Below are 23,539 nucleotides of genomic sequence, written 5' to 3'. Positions count from 1 at the left end.
TTACTTATGTTTACCAGTTTTGTATAAAGGATATTGCAAAGGATACAGACAAAGACACGCATAGGGTAAGGTATGGGAGAAAGGGCAGACAACATCTTTTTTTTTTTTTTTTTTGAGGCAGAGTCTCACTCTGTCACCCAGGCTGGAGGGCAGTGGCGTGATCTCGGCTCACTGCAACCTCCGTCTCCCAGGTTCAAGAGATTCTCCTGCCTCAACCTCCCCAGTAGCTGGGCCTACAGGCACCTGCCACCATGCCCAGCTAATTTTTTTGTATTTTTAGTGGAGACAGGATTTCACCATGTTAGCCAGGATGGTCTCAATCTCCTAACCTCGTGATCCGCTGGCCTTGGCCTCCCAAAATGCTGGGATTACAGGCGTGAGCCACGCGCCCAGCCCAGGGCAGACAACTTCTATGCCCTCTCTGGGTAAGCCACCCCAATGTGTTCAGCTATCAGGAAGCTCTTGGAACCCAGTTCTCTTGGGTTTTTGTGGAAGCATGCCTTCCCCCAGGGTATGAGGCAGGACCCTCTCAGGGTAGAGTCTTAACAACCACAATCAGAAAGGTGAGGAAAGATTAGGGTCCTGCCTTGGAGCAGGTGGAAGAAAGAAGGAAGAAAGATTCTGTTTCCTGAGGCCTACCCTTGAAGTCTAACACACCCAGCATTTTAACGAAAGACTATAACAAGGGATATGGGAATTATGAGCCATGAACCATGGATAAAAACCTAATATATATATTATATTTTAGGTATTATATATTATATTAGGTATGATATCTATTAGGTATATTAGGTGTGATATATACATATAATTTTATATATATATTAGTTTTATATATATATATATCTTATAACACGACAAGGTCTCTAACAGCTATCTCCTAAAATCCCAGAATGTAAAGATGCTTTTCAGTAAAAATAATCCCATTAGGCATTATAACAAAGCTCCATGATCCAGCACAATTGGGGCCAGAAGTTGCTATGTATGTTGAAAATATTAGTTAAAAGAGGGAGTAATAAAGTACACACACACACAAAACAGTAAACATGTTATTTTAACTTAAAACCTAAATAGAATTATACATTCGCCCATCTTGTCACATAAAACTAAAGTTTGGGTCCTCTGATAAGGATTTTGTAGCATCTTTCTTATATGAACATACATCTCCAATGTAACGTTTATAATTCCCAACCCCCTCTGGACAAAAATGAATGAAAGCTAAAAGGTTCATGTAAAATAATCTACATGCAAAAGTCAATTAGGTTTATATCTTTTCTTTTCAAGTTCATACTTAATTCAAAATGCTTTTTACAACTTGTCCTTATTGAGATTTTCCCAATATTCAATAACTTTCTTTCCTGTCATATTCATAGATCATCACTTTATATAAAATTATGATATAGAATTATAATGGGAAAAAGCAGCATTGGCGGGAATGGGGGGAAAACTGACACACAGTATAACTGGTAGAAGCAGAACTGTATACGTGTAGTAGACTATAGTCTACTACCTGTGCTCAGTACTCTGTGGGAATCAGTCAGCAGCATTTACAATGAAATCTGTTAAGCAAAAGTAAGTTCACTATGTCTAGTAAACAGAGACTGGTTAAGTAAACCTCCATTGTACATATACTCCATTGAAAGTGAACAACCCATTAGGTAAAATAAATTAAGGTGGTGAGAGCAACAACATCAGGTTGGAAAGCCAAAGGAAGTACTGCAAAACTTTCTACAAAACACTATTTGCTGAATACTTACTTTAGGTTCACATACATCGAAGAGGTCACTTCTCAGCATAGGTACCGGTTTGGTTAACAAACCTAAAGCCTTCTATTTGTGCCTTGTAGTTCGCTACCACTTTGCCAAAATAAACAATATCTAGAATCCCAAGGCTGCCTCCAAAAACTTGCTTTCCAGGAAAAATTTCCAATAAACCTAATTGAAGGGAAGCCACATAGCAAAAAACACATTAACAGATAACCCAGAGGGAGTTGAAAATGTCTATTGAACAAAAGACTCCTTGAAGGTCTCTCTGAGTTCAGAAGTCAAGAAATCTTCTCAACAATCTGTCTGGATCACTACCCTGCCAGAACAATTCTCTTCCCACAGACTCTAAGATATCTAGAATATCAAAAAATATGGAAAGTTTACACTGTATATTACAAAGATGGGTCAGACGTTATTGTTCCCAATTTTTCATGAGCCTTATATTAGTCAGGGTTCTCTTAGAGGGACAGAACTAATAGGAGAAATATATAAAGGGGAGTTTATTAAGAATTAACTTACGCAATGGCAAGGTTCCACAATAGGCCGTCTGCAAGCTGAGGAGCAAGGAGAGCCAGTCCAAGTCCCAAAACTGAAGAACTTGGAGTCTGACGTTCAAGGCCTGGAAGCATCCAGCACGGGAGAAAGATATAGGCTGAGAGACTAGGCCCGTATCTTTTTCAAATTGTTCTGCCTGCTTTATATTCACTGGAAGCTGATTATATTGCGCCCACCAGATTAAGGGTGGATCTGCCTTCCCCAGTCCACTGACTCAAATGTTAATCTCTTTTGGCAACACCCACACAGACACACCCAGGATTAAAACTTTGTATCCCTCAATCCAATCCAGTTGACACTCAGTATTAACCATCACAAGCCTCCATAAAAGATGATTTGGCTTTCATGCCTCATTCACATAAGGCTTGGCCATGTTATTTGGCTAAAGAAATGTAAGTGCAAATCACATATGTTACTTATAAGCTTTTTAGAGCCATCCTAGAGTTTGTTCATTGCTCTTTCTCTCTCTCATGTGATCAGTGTGTCCCCATATTGGGGTTACTCCATTAACCTGTATTCTGGAGTGAATTTGACAGTTTCGGGAGAGCGCAGCTGACAACTACAGCCAAAATGAACAAGAAAGAGGCCTTTGTTGTGTAAGCCATCAAAATGTTGGAGTTGTTTGTAAAATGTCATGCCACAGTGAAAGCTGACTAATAGAGACAAAAAAAGATTAGATGAAGAAACAGAATCCAAAAGAAGCTGGTATCAGAATTACACCCCTGAACCAGAAACGGCTTTAAACCAATAAATAATGATCACTGATTTTCATATCAGTGTTTCTCAGACTATGGTTATGTACCAATTACCTTTCTTAAAAAACTTTAATTTCACTATAGACCAACAATTATGTAAATAAAATTAATGATTCAAAAACTGAAAGAAAAAAGATTTAAAACTCCAGCAGAATTTTTGTATTATTAGATTCTACAGAAATAAAATGACCCTGCCAAATTGCTATCAACATTCCTAAATGCTTATTCTCAATTTCTGACAATATCACTGAAAACAGATTACAGTTCACAGAACCCACTGGTCCACAGAGCACATGTTGAGTAGCACAGTTTCAGAGCATGTGGGATTAAGAAATATGAAGGCTTTTATCACACTGAAAACTTATATAACTGAAAAAAAAATTATAGACAAAATTGGTCCAAAAAAACTGTTAAAAACTTCTTCTTGCTATCTTTCCCACTCTGCAAAAATATCAGTGGTTCCTTTTTCTATAGGCATAAAAATCAGGGTTTGTTTCTTTTTTCCTTTCTTTCAGTCTATCAGTGATAGACATTTAGGTTATTTGAAAGGTGCCTAGCTCCCAGACTTAGTAATTTTAAATGAAATGCTTTCCGTTATAGCAAATAGGAACCCAATTATTTTATATTGACATATGTAGTTTACTGCCTTTCTCTCTTATTATCATCTAGATACTGGAAAGCAGCTAGTTATTTTCAATTATTTAGCAACCTGCAATAAACATGATTGAGAACCAAAACTCCAAGTATATTTTAAATCACATCTGATTTTCTAAAGAATCAGTCTTTGCTGTATTGCAGATGATTCAAAGTTTTAGAAATTCATCTCAGCCCTTTAAAGTAATTTCTAGTTTAACCAGGAAGACTTTTTCAGTGGTAAGAGTCCAATCCTGATGAATGTCAATATATATACACCATCCTTCTAGGTCGCTGCAGCAGCTGTTAGCTAAAAAAAAATAGTTGTTTAAAAATGACTGGAAGAAAAAGAAATGATTGTTGTATTTTCTCACAAAGAAAGAAAAATATATGTACCATATTTAAATTGAAGCTGTTTTCCTAGTAGTTTTTTTAAAACGTGGATGGCAAATCTGCCTTAGTTTTGGCAGAACAGACTATTTTACTTTTGCAAGGCTCAACTGCCTTTTGAAATTAACAGTAATTTTCTGAAATAAATAAAATGACCTTTGTAAATAAGAGGGGTTTTTTTTTTAATCTTGCCAATTAACATTTCTGTAGCACTGATTAAGGTACAAAATTTCTCACATTCACAATCTAGTTAGTACCCAGAGCAAACCAGTTAGGCAGTTAAAACAATTATGATCACGTTTATCCCCAATGAGCCAGAGGAAGAACCATTGTTTAGAGAGCTCAACTGTGTTTTGAAACTCTAACTCCCATCATTTTTTATTTTACACACCAATTCATGATGATTTCTTTATTCTTTATTTGTATTTATCTATTTATTTTCTGGTAAAGATAGGGTCTATCTCTGTTGCCCAAGATGGTCTCAAACACCTGAGTGATCCTCCCACCTCGGCATCCCAAAGTGCTAGATTACAGATTACAGGTGTTAGCCATTGAACCCAGCAGGCAATTTCTTTCTTAAATAGCATTTATATTTGATTATTCTAAGTACCTGTAACTAAAATAGTCTCAGGTCAGTAGGCACAAAAAAAAAAAGAAAAAAAATCTTTCTTTTTGCTCAACTATTATTAGGAAAAAACAGATTTTATGTTAATAAGGGAAAAATAAAATACAGAATCCCTGAAGAGTGTGCATGTGTGTGTGTGTGCGTGTGTTAAGGCATGGTTAGTTCAGTTATCTAAGAGTATATTTTCACGTAGGTTGTCATCACAATAAAAATTCTGTGTTCACTAAAGTCATACTGACCCACGTGTATATCTTTTTTTACAAAGAAACCTTCTAAATGCATCATTGGCTCATAATTCAGGCTCCACTCTCAATTTTCAAATTGTTTGTTTGTTTGTTTGTTTTTGAAAGTCAAAGCCCATTAGTGAAAAAAAGCTGAGATCCCATTCACAAAGAGACTTTGAGATCCTATAACTTTGAGCATAAAAAAAGACATCCTTTCATCTAAAAAAGAAAATAGACATTTAAGTTTCCCAATATACTGCCTGTCCTTAACTATTTTCTATCACAGTTTCATTTACTGTAGTCTTTTCTTATCTCTTCAATAAAAATAAAGGCCCACTGATTACATCTGCTGCTTTTCATGCCCTTAGTTACTAAATATTTGTTGATTGAGAATCATTAAATGAATGTTATCACAAGGATATGGAGAAATTTAAAATTATGCAATACATCTTTATAAAGAGTGGAATTTTAAAAGTCAATGTAAATTGGGAAAAAAAGTTAACAGAGGACATTTTTACAATAAAATATGGGCCAGGTCATTTTAGTTTCCTGTTTACAAAACTTTTTTTAATTACTGTACTTTTAACATTTAAGTATTAAGTCCAAGAACATAAAATTTTTAAATGCAATTCTACAAACACACACAGCACAACTTTTAATAAATGAGCAATAGTCATTATGACAGTTTACAAATCCAGTTTTCATATAGTCCCTTTCCTATATTTTTATATTTATAGAAACTATTAAGTGGGTTTCATCATAAATACGGGGGTGGGGGAACCAAATGCAACTATCAGATATTAATGGTGGTTCTTATAGTAGTTGGGTATCTTTACATAAAAATTTAACTTAAACATTCTCAAGATCCTCAACCTCTGCATGGAATTTTAAAAAAGAAAACTAGTAAAATAGAATGCCTTGATTATAGGCAGATTTCTAAGTGGTCTAGTAACAAAAAGTCAAGGCAGTCACTTAGAGAAGATGGGGAAATACTTGTGTTTATGTAAAAGAAAAAATTATTAATAACAACCATGACTTAAGTGAGTAGTCTCTTATCCTCAAAATACATTTAATAATTACCACCAGGCCAAGCTAATCTGAATTATCATATCTCATGGTCTTTTACAAAAGTGTCCATGAAATTTTCCAACAACTCTCCAGACACATCTAATTTTTGGGACTACACCATGAAGTATTTTCAATCCTTAGACCTGTACTTTCCAATAAAGAAGCCAGTAGCTACAAGAGGCGATAGAGCACTTGAACTGAGGCTAGTGCAACTTAGAAACTGAATTTTATATTTTATTTCATCTTAATTAAGTTATTAATTTAAATTTTAAAAGTGGTATTCAAGTCAGTTACTGGAAACCTCTTAATTTTGTTTGGAAAAAACTGGGTATATGAACATACTTTTAAACTGAAAATTTTATTAAATTTAAATTTAAATTAAGTGCAGTCTGCCCTCAAGTTGCACATCTACTGATTCAACCAATCTTAGATTGAAAATATTTGGAAAAGAAAAGTGGATGGTTGCATCTGTACTGAACACTTAAACAGTCTTTTTTTTCTGGTCATTATTCCATAAACAATACAGTATAACAAATATTTATAAAGCATTTACATTGTATTGGGTATTGTAAATAATCCAGACATGATTGAAAGTATAAGGGAAGATGCGCCTAGGTTATATGCAAATACTACATCATTTTATACAAGAGACTTAAACATCCTTGGATTTTGGTATCTACAAGAAGTTGTAGAACAAGTTCCCCATTGACACCGAAGAATTACTGTATTTGCAATGAAAACTTACCATCTGAATTAATACTTGCTGTACCCAGATTTCAAAGATGTGGTACAATAAAAGAATGAAAATCTCATCGATAAAATTTACATTGATTAAATGTTAAAATGATATTATTTTATATACTAGGTAAATATAATTTATTATTAAATTTTATTCTACTGTTCTCCTTTCACCTTTTTAATATTGTTACTAAAATCTCTGAATTATGTAAGTGGCTTGCATTTTATTTCTGTTGGACAGTGCTGTCTTAGACAATGCATACTAATATAAAACCCAAAGTTCTGTTAAGTCAGGTTCCTTGAAGAATAATTTACATTGCATTAACATTTGTTCTTTATACATGTACATTTCTATAAATGTTGATAAATTCATACAGACAGGTAACCAGCACCACAATCAGGATATAAAACATTTTCACCACCCCAAAAAGTTCCCTCGCGTCCCTCTGTAATCAACCTTTACCCACCACCCCAACCCCTGACAACAATGATCTGTTTTCTGTCCCTACAGTTTTGCTGTTTCTAAAACGTCATAAAAATTGAATAACACAGCATGTAGACTTTTGAGCCCAGTGAAATCAAATTTTAAATATTATACCATTCTGTGGTATTAAAGGATTATGATCATTTTGATATTCCTTTTCCTTGTATCAAGAACCTTTACCAAGGCCTATTTTTTCCAGTTACTCCACTTTCAAAACTGAACTTTCTTCCTTGTCATCATTCTAGTAATGCATTTACCCTTCAAGAATAAAACTTAGTAGATTGTATTACAGTTATTTACATTACAGCCTTTCCTCCCACCAGACTCTAAGCTGGAAACCTGACTTTGCTTTCCACAGCGTTAACTCTGTCTAGTTGGAGTTAACAGTGCAAATGACAATGCTGAGAAGATATTTCCCTTTGTGTTCTAAAACAAGGTAAAGGAAAAAAAGAAATGAGTGATGGAGGTTACCCCCCAGATTAGATATCTACTTTGATTGAAGACACCAAAAAGAGTAAAAGGCTATACAGAGGATCCAAGAACTATGATGCCAGCCAGCCAAGTGTGAATGCTAGCGGAGCTTTATGCCAATATTTTTACCTGGATTGCTACTGGTTTTGTCAGAGCTTGCAAGCAAAGTCAAGTAAATTTGGAGTTGTCTTCCTAATAGCATTTTTCTCATAAACCTTGTTATTTCTAGTACATGATTTTACAGAACATAAAGTCTTTCAAGAATACACATATCACATTATAACAGAAACAGCTGTACCATACAAAGAGCTTAATAAATTCTAAGGCTCTATCTGAAAAGCCTGATATTTATTTGTAATCATTAATGTTCATATGGTTAAATACATGAAATATAAGAAATATACGTATTAAATAGTTAATAAGATATTACTATTTAGTTCAATGCTTTCAAGTACTTACTAAAATCTCCAGTAAGAAAAACTCCTTCTGCTCCCGGGACCCATTCTTTGCAGTATAAACCACCATCAGCACATCTGTGGACGCCAAATGATTCATAGCCTCTGGAAAACTTATCAATACCACCTTCATTTTCTCCAATGTTCTTCAAAATTTGGCTAAACTGCTTATACCTTTGAAGAAGTGTGAAAGAAAATAAGTTAGAAAATTAAACAGTCTTCTAGAAAAGCTACTGTAATTAAGTAACTGCTTTAGTCTTATTCAGGGAAAAAAAAAGACATTATTAAAGAGGAATAATATAAATAATTTCATTTATTAGTAGAGGTTACCTGGTAGGATAAAATCACTCTTATTTAAAATAAACTGAGCTAATCTAACTAGCATTTTTTGTAACTTCAAGCACTGGTATGAGAGAGGAAATATGATGGTTATACTATTTCATGAATTTTTTAAAAAACTAGCATTACAGCAACTTCCATGTCGAGACAGTGTAATGGAACCGACTCTCTACATCTCTCTCCTCTGATTCCTAAGAAAATGAAATAACACAGTCAAAATTCAGCAAGAAAAATAAAATTAGCCTACTGCAGGGTTTGGCAAACTTTTCCTGTAAAGGGGCAGACGGCAAATATTTTAGGTTTGGCAGCCATATGGTCTCTGTCACAGCTACTCAAGGGTGTCTCTGAAGTACGAAAGGGGTCATGGACAAAAAGTTAATGAGTGGGTGTGGCTGTGTTCCAATAACACTTTATTTACAAAAACAGGTGGTGGGCCAGATTTGGCCTGCAGCCTTTTCCTTCCCTAAAGCAACTAAGCATGTCAAGAACATATACCATATCAAAGCACAAAAGCCAGTAGCCACAAGAAGAAATCACAGATTCCTAAGCAGGACAAAGAACAGCACATGCCTGCTCCTGACCCTCTCCCAGTTCCCCTGGATCAGGTACTGGTACACCAAAAAGTACTACCCTATTTTCATTAGTATCCCCTATATTCAGTAAGAAACAAACTAGGAAAAACTTGGTAAAACTGGAGAAGTAAACCATGTGGCAGGTGCTCTATGTCAGAAGTGAAGGTTCCAGAACTATACAATGAACTAGGCAATGCCAATAAGCTTCTCTACACCTCCCCATACCCTCGGGGTTAAGGAATCTTTCCCAGAAAGATGGCAGGAATCGAGGCACGGGATATCCAGGGAATATACAAAATTTGAGATGCAGAATAATGAACCATATCTCAACTTAAGCTACATAGAAAATGGACCTTTTTACAAATATTTCACATTATACAACTTAATTAAAAATAAACTCAAAAGAATAAGAGCTGAAAGATTATATGACAACAGAATGAAAAGTAAAAGACTGCAGACTTAAGGAAATAAATGGAGGAATAAAGTATATCAATAGATAATGATGAGTAAGTTAGACTCAACAAAAAAAAGTACATAGTATAGCAAAAATAGCAAATTATTAAATCAATAAATAATTGAGAATTGAAATAATTAAAGAAAAACAATGAATTTGAATATATTAAAGAGAACCTAAGAGATACCCAACATAGACCAAAAAAAGATCCAAATATGGATACAGCTGCTGACTGAAAAATGAAACCAAATAAAATGAATATAGAAGTTATAAAACTGGAAAATTATCCTAAAGAATTAAATCCACATATTAAAAAGAGCATACAATGTTTTAAGAAAGGTTTGGGAAACAAAGACACACAAAATGTATCCCAATTTAAGCAACTGAAATTCAAAAGATAAAAGAAATGAGTCTATAGACAACCAGGCAGAAAAAGGCAACATTAATTAAAAACCAAAAGATAAAGCCAACTCCACACAATTCTAAGAAGGAAAAGTAGTAATCTAGGAATATCCTAGGAGACAAGTTTCTATTCATATCTAAGTGATTTTTAAAAATATTGTCAAATTTAAAATTGAGTTTTAGTCAATGACACTAATGAACCATTCTAGAAGAAAAATAAGCTACTTTACATTTTTCTAAATGGCAATTAAAAATTAAAAACAAACACATACAAGAATGAACAGTCATTGTAGGAGTGTGTCTAAGAACTGACTCCTTAAATATAGAACCTTGGCTAGACAACTGTGGAACTGTGTGAATGTGATCATGAAAAAAGGATCTCAACTGACAAAGTAAAAATATATTTAAAAAAAGGCATGAGTGAAAGGGGGATGAAATTTTATAGCGGAGAGTCACTCAATACAGAGTAAAATTTAAGGTTGTCATCATTTACTTTTTAATTTCTTTATTAATCTTAGATGAGCATTTAAGAAATAACTATTTAAGGTAAAGAAAGTTGTATATGAATTCCAATAATTTCTTCTTTCCATTTCACATTAGTTTCATTGTTTAAAGTTAACAGACATTTCTTTTCTCATGTCTCATTATAGTATTTCTATCAAGCATTTTCTCTAACCTGCTATCTAAAGATAGGCATATAAAAATATCAAGAATGATATACCCTTAATATCAGTGAGGATTATTTTGGTGAGGTTTCTTTTTACTTTCTCTGTTGCATTGTTGTAATCACGTATAACAAATAACTACCATTTAAAAAAAATTAAGTACAGTTTTCCTAAAACTATAATTTTTCACATTATTAAAACAGCAACATAATTTTATATAATATTCATAGGAATTTTACTGAGTATGTAAAACTAGGTTTATAAAATTTGAGGAACTGAAATCATTTGAAATAGATCTATGGAGCAAAACCGAGTTTCTGAAATAGTATTAAGCAGAAGTAAAAATTCAGTATGTGATGAAAGGGCATTTCAAAACAGTAAGAAAAGGATGGCTTATTCAATAAAATATTGAAATCTATAAGTTTGTCATAAAAAAGTAGATCTCTAAAACCAAAATAACTTCCAGAGAGATCAAATTTATAAACTTTAATATTTTAAAAATAAGTAAGTCCAAGAGATCATGGAAAATGAAATACAAGTGGCCAATAAACATTGGAAACAATGATCAAACTCATATATAACTAAAGAAGTGCAAACCTAAACTTCAAAATTCAATTTTCCACCTAAAAGACCCAGAAACATATGATAGTCTATATGGATGGGATATGGTTCGGGAGAAGACATTTTCAAATGCTCTTGGTTGAAATATAAATTAGAAAACAATTTGGCAACAGCTATGAAAATTTCAAAATCACACTCTTCAAGTAAGTAACTCTATTTTTAGAAATTTGTCCTTTGGATATACATCACACAAAGATGCAAAGACATCTATGTATACAATAATATTTATTCTTTATGGCATTATTTATACTACAAAACCATGGAAAATAACCCACCTTCGCAACAGTGGGAAACTAGGTGAATAACTGTGGAATATCCAAATGATAAATTATATGACAACCATTAAAAAAATGAGGTAGGGCAAAATGTGCTGATATGGAATCCTGCCCGAAATAATCCCAGTCTCACAGATAGTTTTATTCAAGGGGACATAAACTGAACCACCCCAAGGAGCCAGGCCAGGCAGATGTAACAAATATGAGGAGCTGACCCCACACAAGAAACACAAAATTGCAAAGCTGATGATAACATAATTAAGGAAAACAATGCAGAAAGAAACTGTTGAGATGGAAAGTACAAGCCTCATCTAAAAGCACAGCCTCTATTTAATAGTTACACCTCATTGCTGCGTAGCATAGTTTGTCCAATCATGTAATTATTCAAGAACATAAAAAAATACAGATTTTTCTATGAACTCTTCCTAATTTAAACAGTGGCAACTGTTTCAAAATACTTAAAATACTTACCTAGACAAACAAACTAGATATGCAGGCCTGATGGAACACCATATGCAAACTCTTTAAATAATATGAGAAAAGGTTCTGTGTGTGTTTTTTTTTTTAACCTCTTCCCAATATCAGTCAGCTATACTTCTTGGAATATGGAAATGCTAATCCATATTAAGTTACGTAAATAATAACAGGCAATAAAATGACCAAACAGTGTGGAACAATCAACAAAACAAAAACTGAACTTAGGGTAAAAAATATACACACACATACACCCTCATAATACAAGGAAAACTACTGATTTTCCAAACAGGTATAACGTTGGGAGGATAAACAAATGTGGTAATAATTTTACTTTCCATGTTGGTATAATACCTTACGATAAATTTTTAGATTTATGTAAAGTTTAAGTTTAAAAAATAATCATTTTTAGAAAGTTTCTTATTTTCAAACATCCCATTTAGTGAAATTTCAATGGAACCACGATTATAGCATTATATTACTTAACTAAATATCTTGACTTCCCTCAAGGTCAGCCCTACAGCTTCTGATACAGAAATACACATTGCACTTTGAAATCATTGTGGCTCAAAAAGGAAAATGCCTGAGGATACAGCAAGCTCATCATGCCTGTGCCCTCTCCTATTATAGTCATCTCTCCTAATATTTTGCTATGAATTTAGAGGATATTTAAAAACTAGGTCAAATTTTTGGTAACCAAGAACATAAAATGAAACTACCACAGGAACTAGCATTTTGTATAGATATAAAGAGCTGTTATAAAAATTATCAGATGTGATGTCTATATCAATGTTTTAAATCCTCTGTTACATAGGAAGAGACAGAGGCAAACAGAGATACAGAAATTGTCCAAGGTCAAGAAAGTAATAAGCAATAAGGACATCACATCACTAATCACAAAAGGTAGATTTCAAGTTAAATCTCCAATTAAAAGTCATATTTCACTTTTAAAGAAAGTTATTTATGTTGTTTTACTCTTAAGGTAATTAATCTTTTTTTTTTTTTTTTTGAGACAGAGTCTCGCTCTGTTGCCCAGGCTGGAGTGCAGTGGTGCAGTTTCGGCTCACTGCAAGCTCCGCCTCCCGGGTTCACACCATTCTCCTACCTCAGCCTCCCAAGTAGCTGGGACTACAGGCGCCCACTACCACGCCCAGCTAATTTTAAGGTAATTAATCTTACAATTATATTTAACCTTATAATTATATTTAATTAATTTAATCTTATAATTAAGAGAAACAGGGGTAGCTGATACTAGCTTTATTTCTAGAAATAGTCCACGTTCAAATCCTGACTCTGTTACACACCATATGTGACTTTGAATAAGTCCCTTAATCTCCTTTTTCCTGATTTTTTTAACATGTTAATTGGGGGCTCGGGGGAACCTCACAGATTGTAAGGAATCAATGAAACACAGCAGGAGCATTCCCCACAATATTCAATAAACGGTGGCTGGAACTTTTCTCCACCTCAAAGTGGCAACACTATAGTGTACTTTTTACTTTATCAATTTTCTTTTACTTACTACACTTGCTTAGATTTTAAAACACATATTAGCTATTAGCAACATTACGATTTTTCCCATCAAGTTCCAAAAGTGTTTAAGAATGCTTTCCATTTTTTTCCTGGAATAGAAAAATACAAATATAAATACACTAACACATATCACACACTCCAAATTGATTTGAATATATGAGTTATGGAAAGTCTGGAAGAAAATAAAGTTGACTGGACTAGCTGGGGTGGGGTGGAGGGGCGGCAGGGAGTTACTACTAGGAGATAGGTATAAAAACAAAATGAAACAAGCTAAAAATCTTTGCTCTCCTGGAAGGCAGTTGGTTCATCCCAGATCAGTACTGAAGCTCTAATTACAGACAGCATTGTGAACACAGGAGATATGTCAGTAGAGATGGATCATCCCTTACCTGGAAATGTATTGGGTATAGAATCCATTCTCAAGTGCTTCTGAGCAGGCCAGAAACCCAAGAAACACATGAGTAAAACTCCTTTCTTAATAGCTGATTTTTAAGATTTTATTTTGTCATTTGCTTCCTACGGGAGACTTGGATTCGAAGCAAGAAAAAGCACAGAAGTAAAACTTCAAGAGAAATTTTTAATAGCTCAAAAGAGGGAAAATAGGGTTAAAGGAGTGGAGAGTTGAAAATTTTTGGAAGGGTAAAAAAGCTCTCCAACTTTCCAGCACCATCTATTAAATAGGGAATCCTTTCCCCATTTCTTGTTTTTGTCAGGTTTGTCAAAGATCAGATGGTTGTAGATGTGTGGTATTATTTCTGAGGGCCCTGTTCTGTTCCATTGGTCTATATCTCTGTTTTGGTACCAGTACCATGCTGTTTTGGTTACTACAGCCTTGTAGAAAGCTGAAACTGGATCCCTTCCTTACACCTTATACGAAAATTAATTCAAAATGGATTAAAGACTTAAATGTTAGACCTAAAACCATAAAAACCCTAGAAGAAAACCTAGGCAATACCATTCAGGACACAGGCATGGACAAGGACTTCATGTCTAAAACACCAAAAGCAATGGCAACAAAAGACAAAATTGACAAATGGGATCTAATTAAACTAAAGAGCTTCTGCACAGCAAAAGAAACTACCATCAGAGTGAACAGGCAACCTACAGAATGGAAGAAAATTTTTGCAATCTACTCATCTGATAAAGGGCTAATACCCAGAATCTACAAAGAACTCAAACAAATTTACAAGAAAAAAACAAACCACCCCATCAAAAAGGGGGTGAAGGATATGAACAGACACTTCTCAAAAGAAGACATTTATGCAGCCAACAGACACATGAAAAAATGCTCATCATCACTGGCCATCAGAGAAATGCAAATCAAAACCACAATGAGATACCATCTCACACCAGTTAGAACGGCGATCATTAAAAAGTCAGGAAACAACAGGTGCTGGAGAGGATGTGGAGAAACAGGAACACTTTTACACTGTTGGTGGGACTGTAAACTGGTTCAACCATTGTGGAAGACAGTGTGGCAATTCCTCAAGGATCTAGAACTAAAAATACCATTTGACCCAGCCATACCCATTACTGGGTATAAACCCAAAGGATTATAAATCATGCTGCTATAAAGACACATGCACATGTATATTTATTGCAACACTATTCACAATAGCAAAGACTTGGAACCAACCCAGATGTCCATCAGTGATAGACTGGATTAAGAAAATATGGCATATATACACCATGGAATACTACACAGCCATAAAAAAAGGATGAGTTCATGTCCTTTGTAGGGACATGGATGAAGCTGGAAACCAACCTTCTCAGCAAACTATCACAGGGACAAAAAAACCAAACACCACATGTTCTCACTCATAGGTGGGAATTGAACAATAAGAACACTTGGACACAGGAAGGGGAACATCACACAACGGGGCCTGTCATGGGGTGTGGGGAGGGGGGAGGGATAGCATTAGGAGATATATCAAGTGTAAATGACAAGTTAATGAGTGCAGCACACCAATATGGCACATGTATACATATGTAATAAACCTGCACGTTGTGCACATGTACCCTAGAACTTAAAGTATAATAAAAATAAATAAATAAATAAATAAGCTGTCCAACTCCGTCTTTAAAAAGACTGCAGGTGTCTCACAGAAACTTTCTTTCTTAAGTGAAAAATAACCAAAATATACAAAATTATTCATATATTAAGACTGCCAAATGAAAGTTAACCATTCGGGACTTTAAAGTGAGTATTTTATGTTCCTCAATCAGGGCAATTATTCAACAAAAATACCCAACATACTTATTGCAGGATAAACATATTTATTGTGTGCTAATAATTCAGTTACGTAAAACAAGATCCTTCTTGTAAGATGTTCATCCGTGCAACGGGAAACAACGTCCAACTCATGAAAGGATAGGCCTGAGATAAGCAAGTGTTCACAGAAGAATGAGCAAGACCAGGAAGGAACTAGTGATTTTGATTGGAAGAAGAGATTAGGAGAAGGCTTTAGGGAGTAGCTGGCATTTGTGCTGTATCTTGAAGGATGAGTAATACATTTTGACAGCTGGAGAAAAGACAGAGAAGCACATTACATGTGTAAAAATTGGATGCTTCTTGAAGACATGACGACTAGCTGTGTGTAATCAGAGCAGGAGAAAGTGGAGTATTCCAGTGGCGAATTGGGATGAAAAAGATTGTCTGCAATCAGATAATAAGTGGAATAAAACATAAAATCCTTAAAAACTTTACAGAGGAGATAACTGATATGATCAGAGACATGTTTTACAGGGAGCAGTTTGAACGATGAATTTTATTAGGCAGAGTCCATAAATTAATAAAGTATTTATTAAGTAAACTATTAAGCACAGATATTGGCAGATCCTCCTGTTATACAAGAGTGAGCAATGAAAAGAATTTTTTAAATGACATCATGGTACACATGGTTTCTTATTTTTGAGAACTATTTCTTATTTTTAAAATGTTGTAAATGTCATCAAATCACCAAATGCATCTATTTTCAAAATCCTACATAAATTTTCAGTGGCATTTCCAATCTGTATTCAACTTAGCACACACTCTTCACTTCATCTATCAGAAAACAGTAGAAATGAAACTGAGCAAAGGTGACAAGGAATAGTGAAATCCACCTATTTATTATACAAGCATTACTGAGAGTCTACTGTATATCCAGTACTATGCTAGTCACTGAGAATATAGAGATAAAAGACATTATGAAGTCCACAACTTGAAGATATTCTCTGTTACGTATGGGAGACCGCAGAAGAGAAAGCAAGGAGTAGGAAAGCATTACATAAGTTACTGATAAAGACAATCAGAAAACAGAGTGTAATTCTGAATGTAATTCTTTCCTTTGAACTAAACTAAATGGTATTCTTCACTTTGAAATTCCACAAAGACTGGGAAAATTATCTATTTTGAACCCTGATGTCTTCCTAGTACATAAAATACTGGCACATAGTTAAGTATTCAATGAACAAATATTTAGTGAGCACCAATTATCTGTCAGATTCTTTCAATGGTGATAAAATGGTTAGAGTTAGGTTCAAGATTATGATTATTATGTTTGAATTTGAATCCTAATCCTACTGCTTACCAACTGTAACTAAATTTTCTAATCTGAAATAAGAATAATAATGGAACTTACCTTGTAAGTCTGCTTTGAAAATCAAATGAAATAATGTACCTAAACTTTTTAGCACAATATCTTTCATCTGAAATAATGAATACACTATTAATTAATGTATTCAATAAGATTGATGGAAATGAGATAAACAGAAAAATTAATAGACTATTAAAATATACAAAAGATATAATTCCTGTAACTATATTAGATATAATATAGGTGGCTTCCTGATTTAGTCAGTCCCACTGGCTCTCCTTGTATGCTTGCCTGACTGGCCCTATAGAGGCTGTGTCTTGCAAGCAGCTCTCTGATGAGGCCAGATACTGCAAGTCTTGATCAGTTTGAACTGTTATAACAAATAGACTGGATGGTTTAAACAACAAGCATTTATTTCTTACAGTTCTAGAGGCTGTGAAGTCCAAGACTGAGAACCAGCAGATCCAGCGTTTGGTGAGGGCACTCTTCCTTGTTTTCCGATGGCCACATTCTCATTGTATCCTGACATGGTAGACAGGAAAGGGAGGAAACAAGCTAAACACTCCCCAGTCTCTTCTTATAAAGCCACTAATCACTTCAGGAGAGGGCCCTTGTGATCTAATTAATCACCTCCCACAGGTACCATCTCCAAACATCATCACATGATGGATCAGAGTTTCAACATTTACGGTCTGAGTGGGTATAAACATTTAGTTCATAGCAAAATAAAATGAATGTGTAGAAGAATAAAGGCTCCAAAGGACAAACTTTGACTATTACGAGACAGAAAATGGGAAGAAGTCCTTAGATAAATTCCTCACTCTTCCTCTTTAACATCCTGTGTGACCAAATGACCAGCTATAAAAGGAGATATATCCTCTCACTTGAGAATTCAATGCATCAGCTTGGGTGTCTATCAAGATCAAATGTATACAGATCTACACAGGTGAATAATAAACTGGGGATGTGATGACCCAGTGGAGACTGCCTGCTTCCACGAGTGAAAACACAAACCTCCCACTGTTCTTCAAAATGACTGCAAACTACTCTGTGCAAACTACTCTTAATTGATTAAAAGTGAGCTGCAGACAGTTAATTCCCACCATTTCACTTCTGCTCAAATGCAGGTCGGTGGTTTTTCACTCAAGCAGCTTTTCTCACTATTATAATCTTTATGAATGCCTAGGTTCATGAGATTTGAAACTAGCTATTAAATGAGTTGTTTCATATATGGAATTAGTCTAAGACTAATTGGTATATACCACCTACTATGTGCCAGGCACGGTACTACACAAGAAAGAATAGATTTACAAGTAAAAGACTGAGTTATATTGCTAGTCCCATTAGCAACTGACCTTCAATTTTCACTTAACAATCTCAGAATTTCTGCTTCCTCATTTATAAAATGGAATGATAATATCATTGATGTCAAGGTGGCTGTGCTTATATATAAGCAGCCCACAAAAAATAAATTATTTTATGACACGTTACATCTTTCTTTTTTAAAAACATAAGAAATGAAGATCTCATTTAGTTGTAAATTAACTACTTTCAGCAAATCATTAGTCTCCAATTTCTAAGTAGAAAACTTAAAACTATGAAAAAATTGGAATTGTTCTGCTATGCTAATTTTAATAGAAAAATAAAATTTAAACATTAATCCCATTACAAGCATACACTGTTACTAATTTTAATCTTTTTAAATTTTATTCATATTGTACCATCTCTAAAACACAATCAAATGCATTGTGTACAATCTAATAAACACATCCTCAGTCCACATTTAAGAAAAAATTGTTAGTCTCTTATTTTCTGATGTGAAGGAATAAAAGCTAATTACGTCATAGTTTTCCTCTTACTTAGTCTAAAGTTAAGTGCAATGAAAATTGGCTTTCAGTCTCAAATTAATAAAATATATAGAGAAGTTATGGTTATGAAGAGTTCATTAAGTATTTGGTGGGGGAAGAAGTATGAGGTAAATTCAAAATTATTATCTTTTAAAAGTTGCTACTATTTAAAATAGTGTCCCAAAAGTAAATAGCGGCTATTATTTGTTAAATATTCTTTCTTAATTTCTGGCACTGGGCCATAGATGTGAGGGGTCAAGGGAGATCACTGCTAAGATCTTTCTAGGTCTAAATCCTATAAAATCAAGAAAAGAAAAAGAAATGTTCTTACTCAATTAACAAAAAACTGGACAAAGTCCATTTAGTGGTAGCATTTAGAAATCCTTAAAACTCTCCATTTCTTTTAACAATAAAGTATTTATTTATACTACATTATTCTACATTCAGAATAATGGAAACACTATCACGTTTAATGACACAACTTAAAGAACCTACTATAAAGCCATTAATGTAAACATATTTTGACTTAACAGATTAATTAGAATAAATTTAACAAAATATAGCTAGAAATTAATTTTAATCACTGTGCCTTGTCTCTTGGTTGCAAGCAAATTAATAATATATTGCCCTTACAGTTTACTGAGGTATGATTAATGGTCAATATTAAAATTTCTAGAGTCTTCTGGCAAAGTGAAAACCTGACCGCCTAACAAATGCTCACACATACACACATCTGAATGCAATAAATCAGAGTTACTGAAGGTAAGCCCTGTGAGATGGCCCATCTGGTCAGGCCTGGAAGTGTCAAGTATTGTCCCAAGCACTTTAAGCTGCCAGCCTCTTTATCAGCCACTCTCTTTCCAGTCACGCTCCTGTTCAGGTCTTTGCTACATGCTCTGCTGATTACCTTGGAAAAGGGCAATGCTGTAACTGTTCAACTGACCTTTCAGTTTATTTTCTCTTGTGTAATATGAAACATGAGCTAACACAGTCTTAGTCTACTCATTTCTAGGAAGAATTCTGACTTAATGTTTCACCAGCTCTTGGCTCAAATAACATTCTGCTCTTCTGTATTCAGGTGTCTCTTTTTGGAAAAATTACGTGGCAAAGACCAGAGGTATGGGCTAGACAGATAGGAGCTTTAGGTCCTCTGCAAGGTGGACCACATCTGCACAGTAGTATGCTCCTGAGAATGTATGGTCAACCAACCTGCTGAGAAGCAATTCCAATCTTTTAAGTCATCACTAGGATATTGTTCTTAATGTGACTTTCATTGCATCCATGAATAGTTTCAAAGTGATGAAGCTTATGTCTTTCCTGTCTTTCAATATGAATGTTACAGTTACTCGAACATTGTCAAAAATGCTATACTCACCATGGGAAAAACAAAATGGAGAGGGAGGTTAAAGAATTGAAAGGTACACACTCTAGACCCAACTCTAAGACACTAGCAATGTGACCTTTGGAAAGATAAACATCCAAAGTTTTAGGTTCTTCTTCTACAAAATGAAGAAGTTGAATTGAAAGGTTCCATCCTATAATCTATACTCTAAACTTCTTTGATTCTTAGTTGGGTACTAAATTTTCCCAACCCAGAAAGAAAAAAAATGCACCCCAACACAAAGGTTACCTTGCACATTTCCCACATAAACCAAAAAGTACATATTTTACCATGTACAAGAAACATAATGTTACATTTATATTTTTTCTTAAAATAAAATGTAGGGTATAGACCACATAAGAAATATAATAGACACAGGAAATTTTATTTTATTTATTTAGTTATTTATTGAGAAGGAATCTCACTCTCTAACCCAGGCTGGAGTGCAGTGGCACAATTTCAGTTCACTGCAACCTCCACCTCCTGGATTCAAGCAAATCTCCTGACTCAACCTCCCGAGTAGCTGGGACTACAGGTGTGCACCACCACGCCTGGCCAATTTTGTATTTTTTAGTATAGGTGGGGTTTGACCATGTTGGCCAGTCTGGTCTCAAACTCCTGACCTCAGTTGATCCACCCGCCTCGGCCTCCCAAAGTGCTGGGATTACAGGCGTGAGCCACTGTGCCTGGCCAACACAGAAAATTTTAAAAAGAGAAATAATCTGGACAGAAAAAATAATAATAATTTATAAATATTACAAATTGTAAATTATAATGACCAGTATCTTATGGAGTACTTACTATGTTCCAGGCATTGTTCTAACTTACAAATGAAAGCTTACTTAAGCTCTCACAATAACCCAACGCCGGGAGAAGCAGCATTATTCCTATTGCACAGATGAGAAAACTGTAGAGGTTAAGCAACCTTGCTCAAGGTCACACAGCTAGTCTGTGTGTGAAGCTGAAATATAAATCCAAGATTTTACCTCCAAAGCATTGGTCCTTGACCATTCTTAATATCACTCCAATAAGTATGTTTTGTTTGTTTGTTTTTTGTTTTGTTTTTTGAGATGGAGTTTTGCTCTTGTTGCCCAGGCTGGAGTGAAATGGCACAATCTTGGCTCACCGCAACCTCCACCTCTCGGGTTCAAGTGATTCTCCTGCCTCAGCCTCCCTAATAGTTGGGATTACAGGCATGCACCACCACACCCAGCTAATTTTGTATTTTTGTAGAGATGGGGTTTCTCCACGTTGGTCAGGCTGGTCTTGAACTCCCGACCTCAGGCGATCCGCCCACCTAGACCTCCCAAAGTGCTGGGATTATAGGCATGTGCCACCATGCCCAGCTACTTTTTGTATTTTCAGTAGAGACAGGGTTTTGCCATGTTGGTCAGGCTGGTGTCAAACTCCTGACCTCAAGTGATTCGCCTGCCTCAGCCTCCCAAAGTGCTGGGATTACAGGCATGAGCCACCATGCCCAGCCTTATTTTATTTTATAAAGTCAACAAAGAGAAAGAGACACATATGATTTTAATTGCTCAGAGAATTTTTATTTGGGGAGTGTTCCTGTCACAATAAACTTGAATTAACTGATCTGAAGCAAGATCTGGGAACAAATGCTTTTTGAATATATACTTTAAAACATAGTTTGAAGTATTATTTTGATAGGTAGTTTGAAACTATATATCAGAAACATAAAAATTTATATCTTTATGATATATAGTTTCAAACAAGATGGTTATATCAATAGTAAAGTAAAAACTAACAAACACTAATTTTTTTACCTAAAACAATAATCAAAGATCAGAAAACTTATATAAATTGATACTTTGCATATCAACAAACCCAATCACACTTATGAATTTATTAAATATAGCCAGAGAGCCATGGACGTTAGCCTTGTGAATGTTTTTATATTAGGAACAGGATAAATGAATCAGTTATCACTTTGACAATGGCATAGGGCACACTACATTAATATATATCAAAGAATCTCAGGAGATATATGTATTTCCAACAACAAAAAAATCCACATCTTTTGGACTAAATAGCGGCGAAATATCAAAGATCTATCAAACACTGACAGTTCTTTGCCTTTACTGAGAGACAAAGGTTTCAAAATTCTGTCAGGCACAAAACTACAAAGATCATAAGAGCTTTCACAGTGGCTGCCTACATATTGGCAAGATCTTTTTTAATTTATAAAAATTCAAGCCTTATATCTATATCTATCTAGCTACATATATCTCACATTGTATAACATATGCATATATATATATATATATATATATATATATACACACAAACCCATAGATTTTATAGCCAATAACCTAACACCGATGAAACAGAATAGGTCTGAAAGCACAGGTACAGTTTGGCAAGTACAGTGGTCCTCTGCATTGTGTGCATGTCTCAATCTATTACATCTCCTCCATTACATATTTTATTCTTTTAACTATTTACCCAAATTGAAATTGAGATAAGGTATTTAAATGTTACTGAGTAACTCTACTCTGTAGGTCTTGTAATGATGTAATGTATGAATGTAAAATAACACTTATACATTTCACTTACCATATTATCAACTTCCTCACCAAATGAAACTACTATAACCAAGAGCACAATGCTACAAGCAGATTTAAAAGAAAACCCAAAGTTAAATTTCATGTAAGTACAACTAAATCTGTGTGCTAATAATGTCATACTGATACTTAATTTAGTAGCCTATTCAACATCAGTAAAAGGGAAACTTTAAATTCACCTAAGCCTTGTATTGCTTATGGGGAACAGTTTTTCAATTGTGTGATCCCAAAGTGCTCTGACCAGACATACTGATACAGATAATTACTGTTTTGGCCTATTCATAATTAAAACAAGTGAAATAGTGAACTCACATAGGCACCTCATTACTTATGGGTCAACCTTTCCCAAGACTGAGTTCACGGAGAGCTTTGACCAAACTGCCCAAATGGTATAATTACACAGTATTATAAATTTATCTGCTGACATATTTTCCCTACCAGATTATAGGTGCCATGAAGCCAAGGATCATGTTTTGTTTAAAATTATGTCCTCAGCATCTAGTACAGCAACCATTAAGAAACAGAGATTGAACAAATGTTTCTCTCAGCATGTTTCACCATGAGACGCTTGTAAGAGTAGAAAATTTCTTAACAATCTGGGGTGATTTCAATAACTGATACTGAAATTTGCATTTACTATGTACCTAGCACT

General features: G+C 34.5%; 1 protein-coding gene across 6 annotated transcripts in view; it reads right to left on the bottom strand.

The window, feature by feature from the left end:
- The window catches only part of GBE1 (1,4-alpha-glucan branching enzyme 1), a 278,483-nt gene that overhangs the window by 207,668 nt on the left and 47,276 nt on the right, over window positions 1-23,539 (bottom strand). For all 6 annotated transcript variants that reach the window (XR_010125659.1, XR_010125660.1, XR_010125661.1 and 3 more), the window contains exon 2: window positions 8,169-8,338. Coding sequence is in view for 1 of the 6 variants with exons in the window: in XM_054483743.2 (XP_054339718.1) it covers window positions 8,169-8,338 (170 nt within the window). In the remaining 5 variants the exon portion in view is untranslated. The remainder of the gene's footprint in view (window positions 1-8,168; window positions 8,339-23,539) is intronic.

The sequence above is a fragment of the Pongo pygmaeus genome, chromosome 2, assembly GCF_028885625.2.
Source record: "Pongo pygmaeus isolate AG05252 chromosome 2, NHGRI_mPonPyg2-v2.0_pri, whole genome shotgun sequence".
In the NCBI taxonomy this organism is placed as follows: Eukaryota; Metazoa; Chordata; class Mammalia; order Primates; family Hominidae; genus Pongo; species Pongo pygmaeus.
This window is presented reverse-complemented; position numbering and strand designations above follow the sequence as displayed.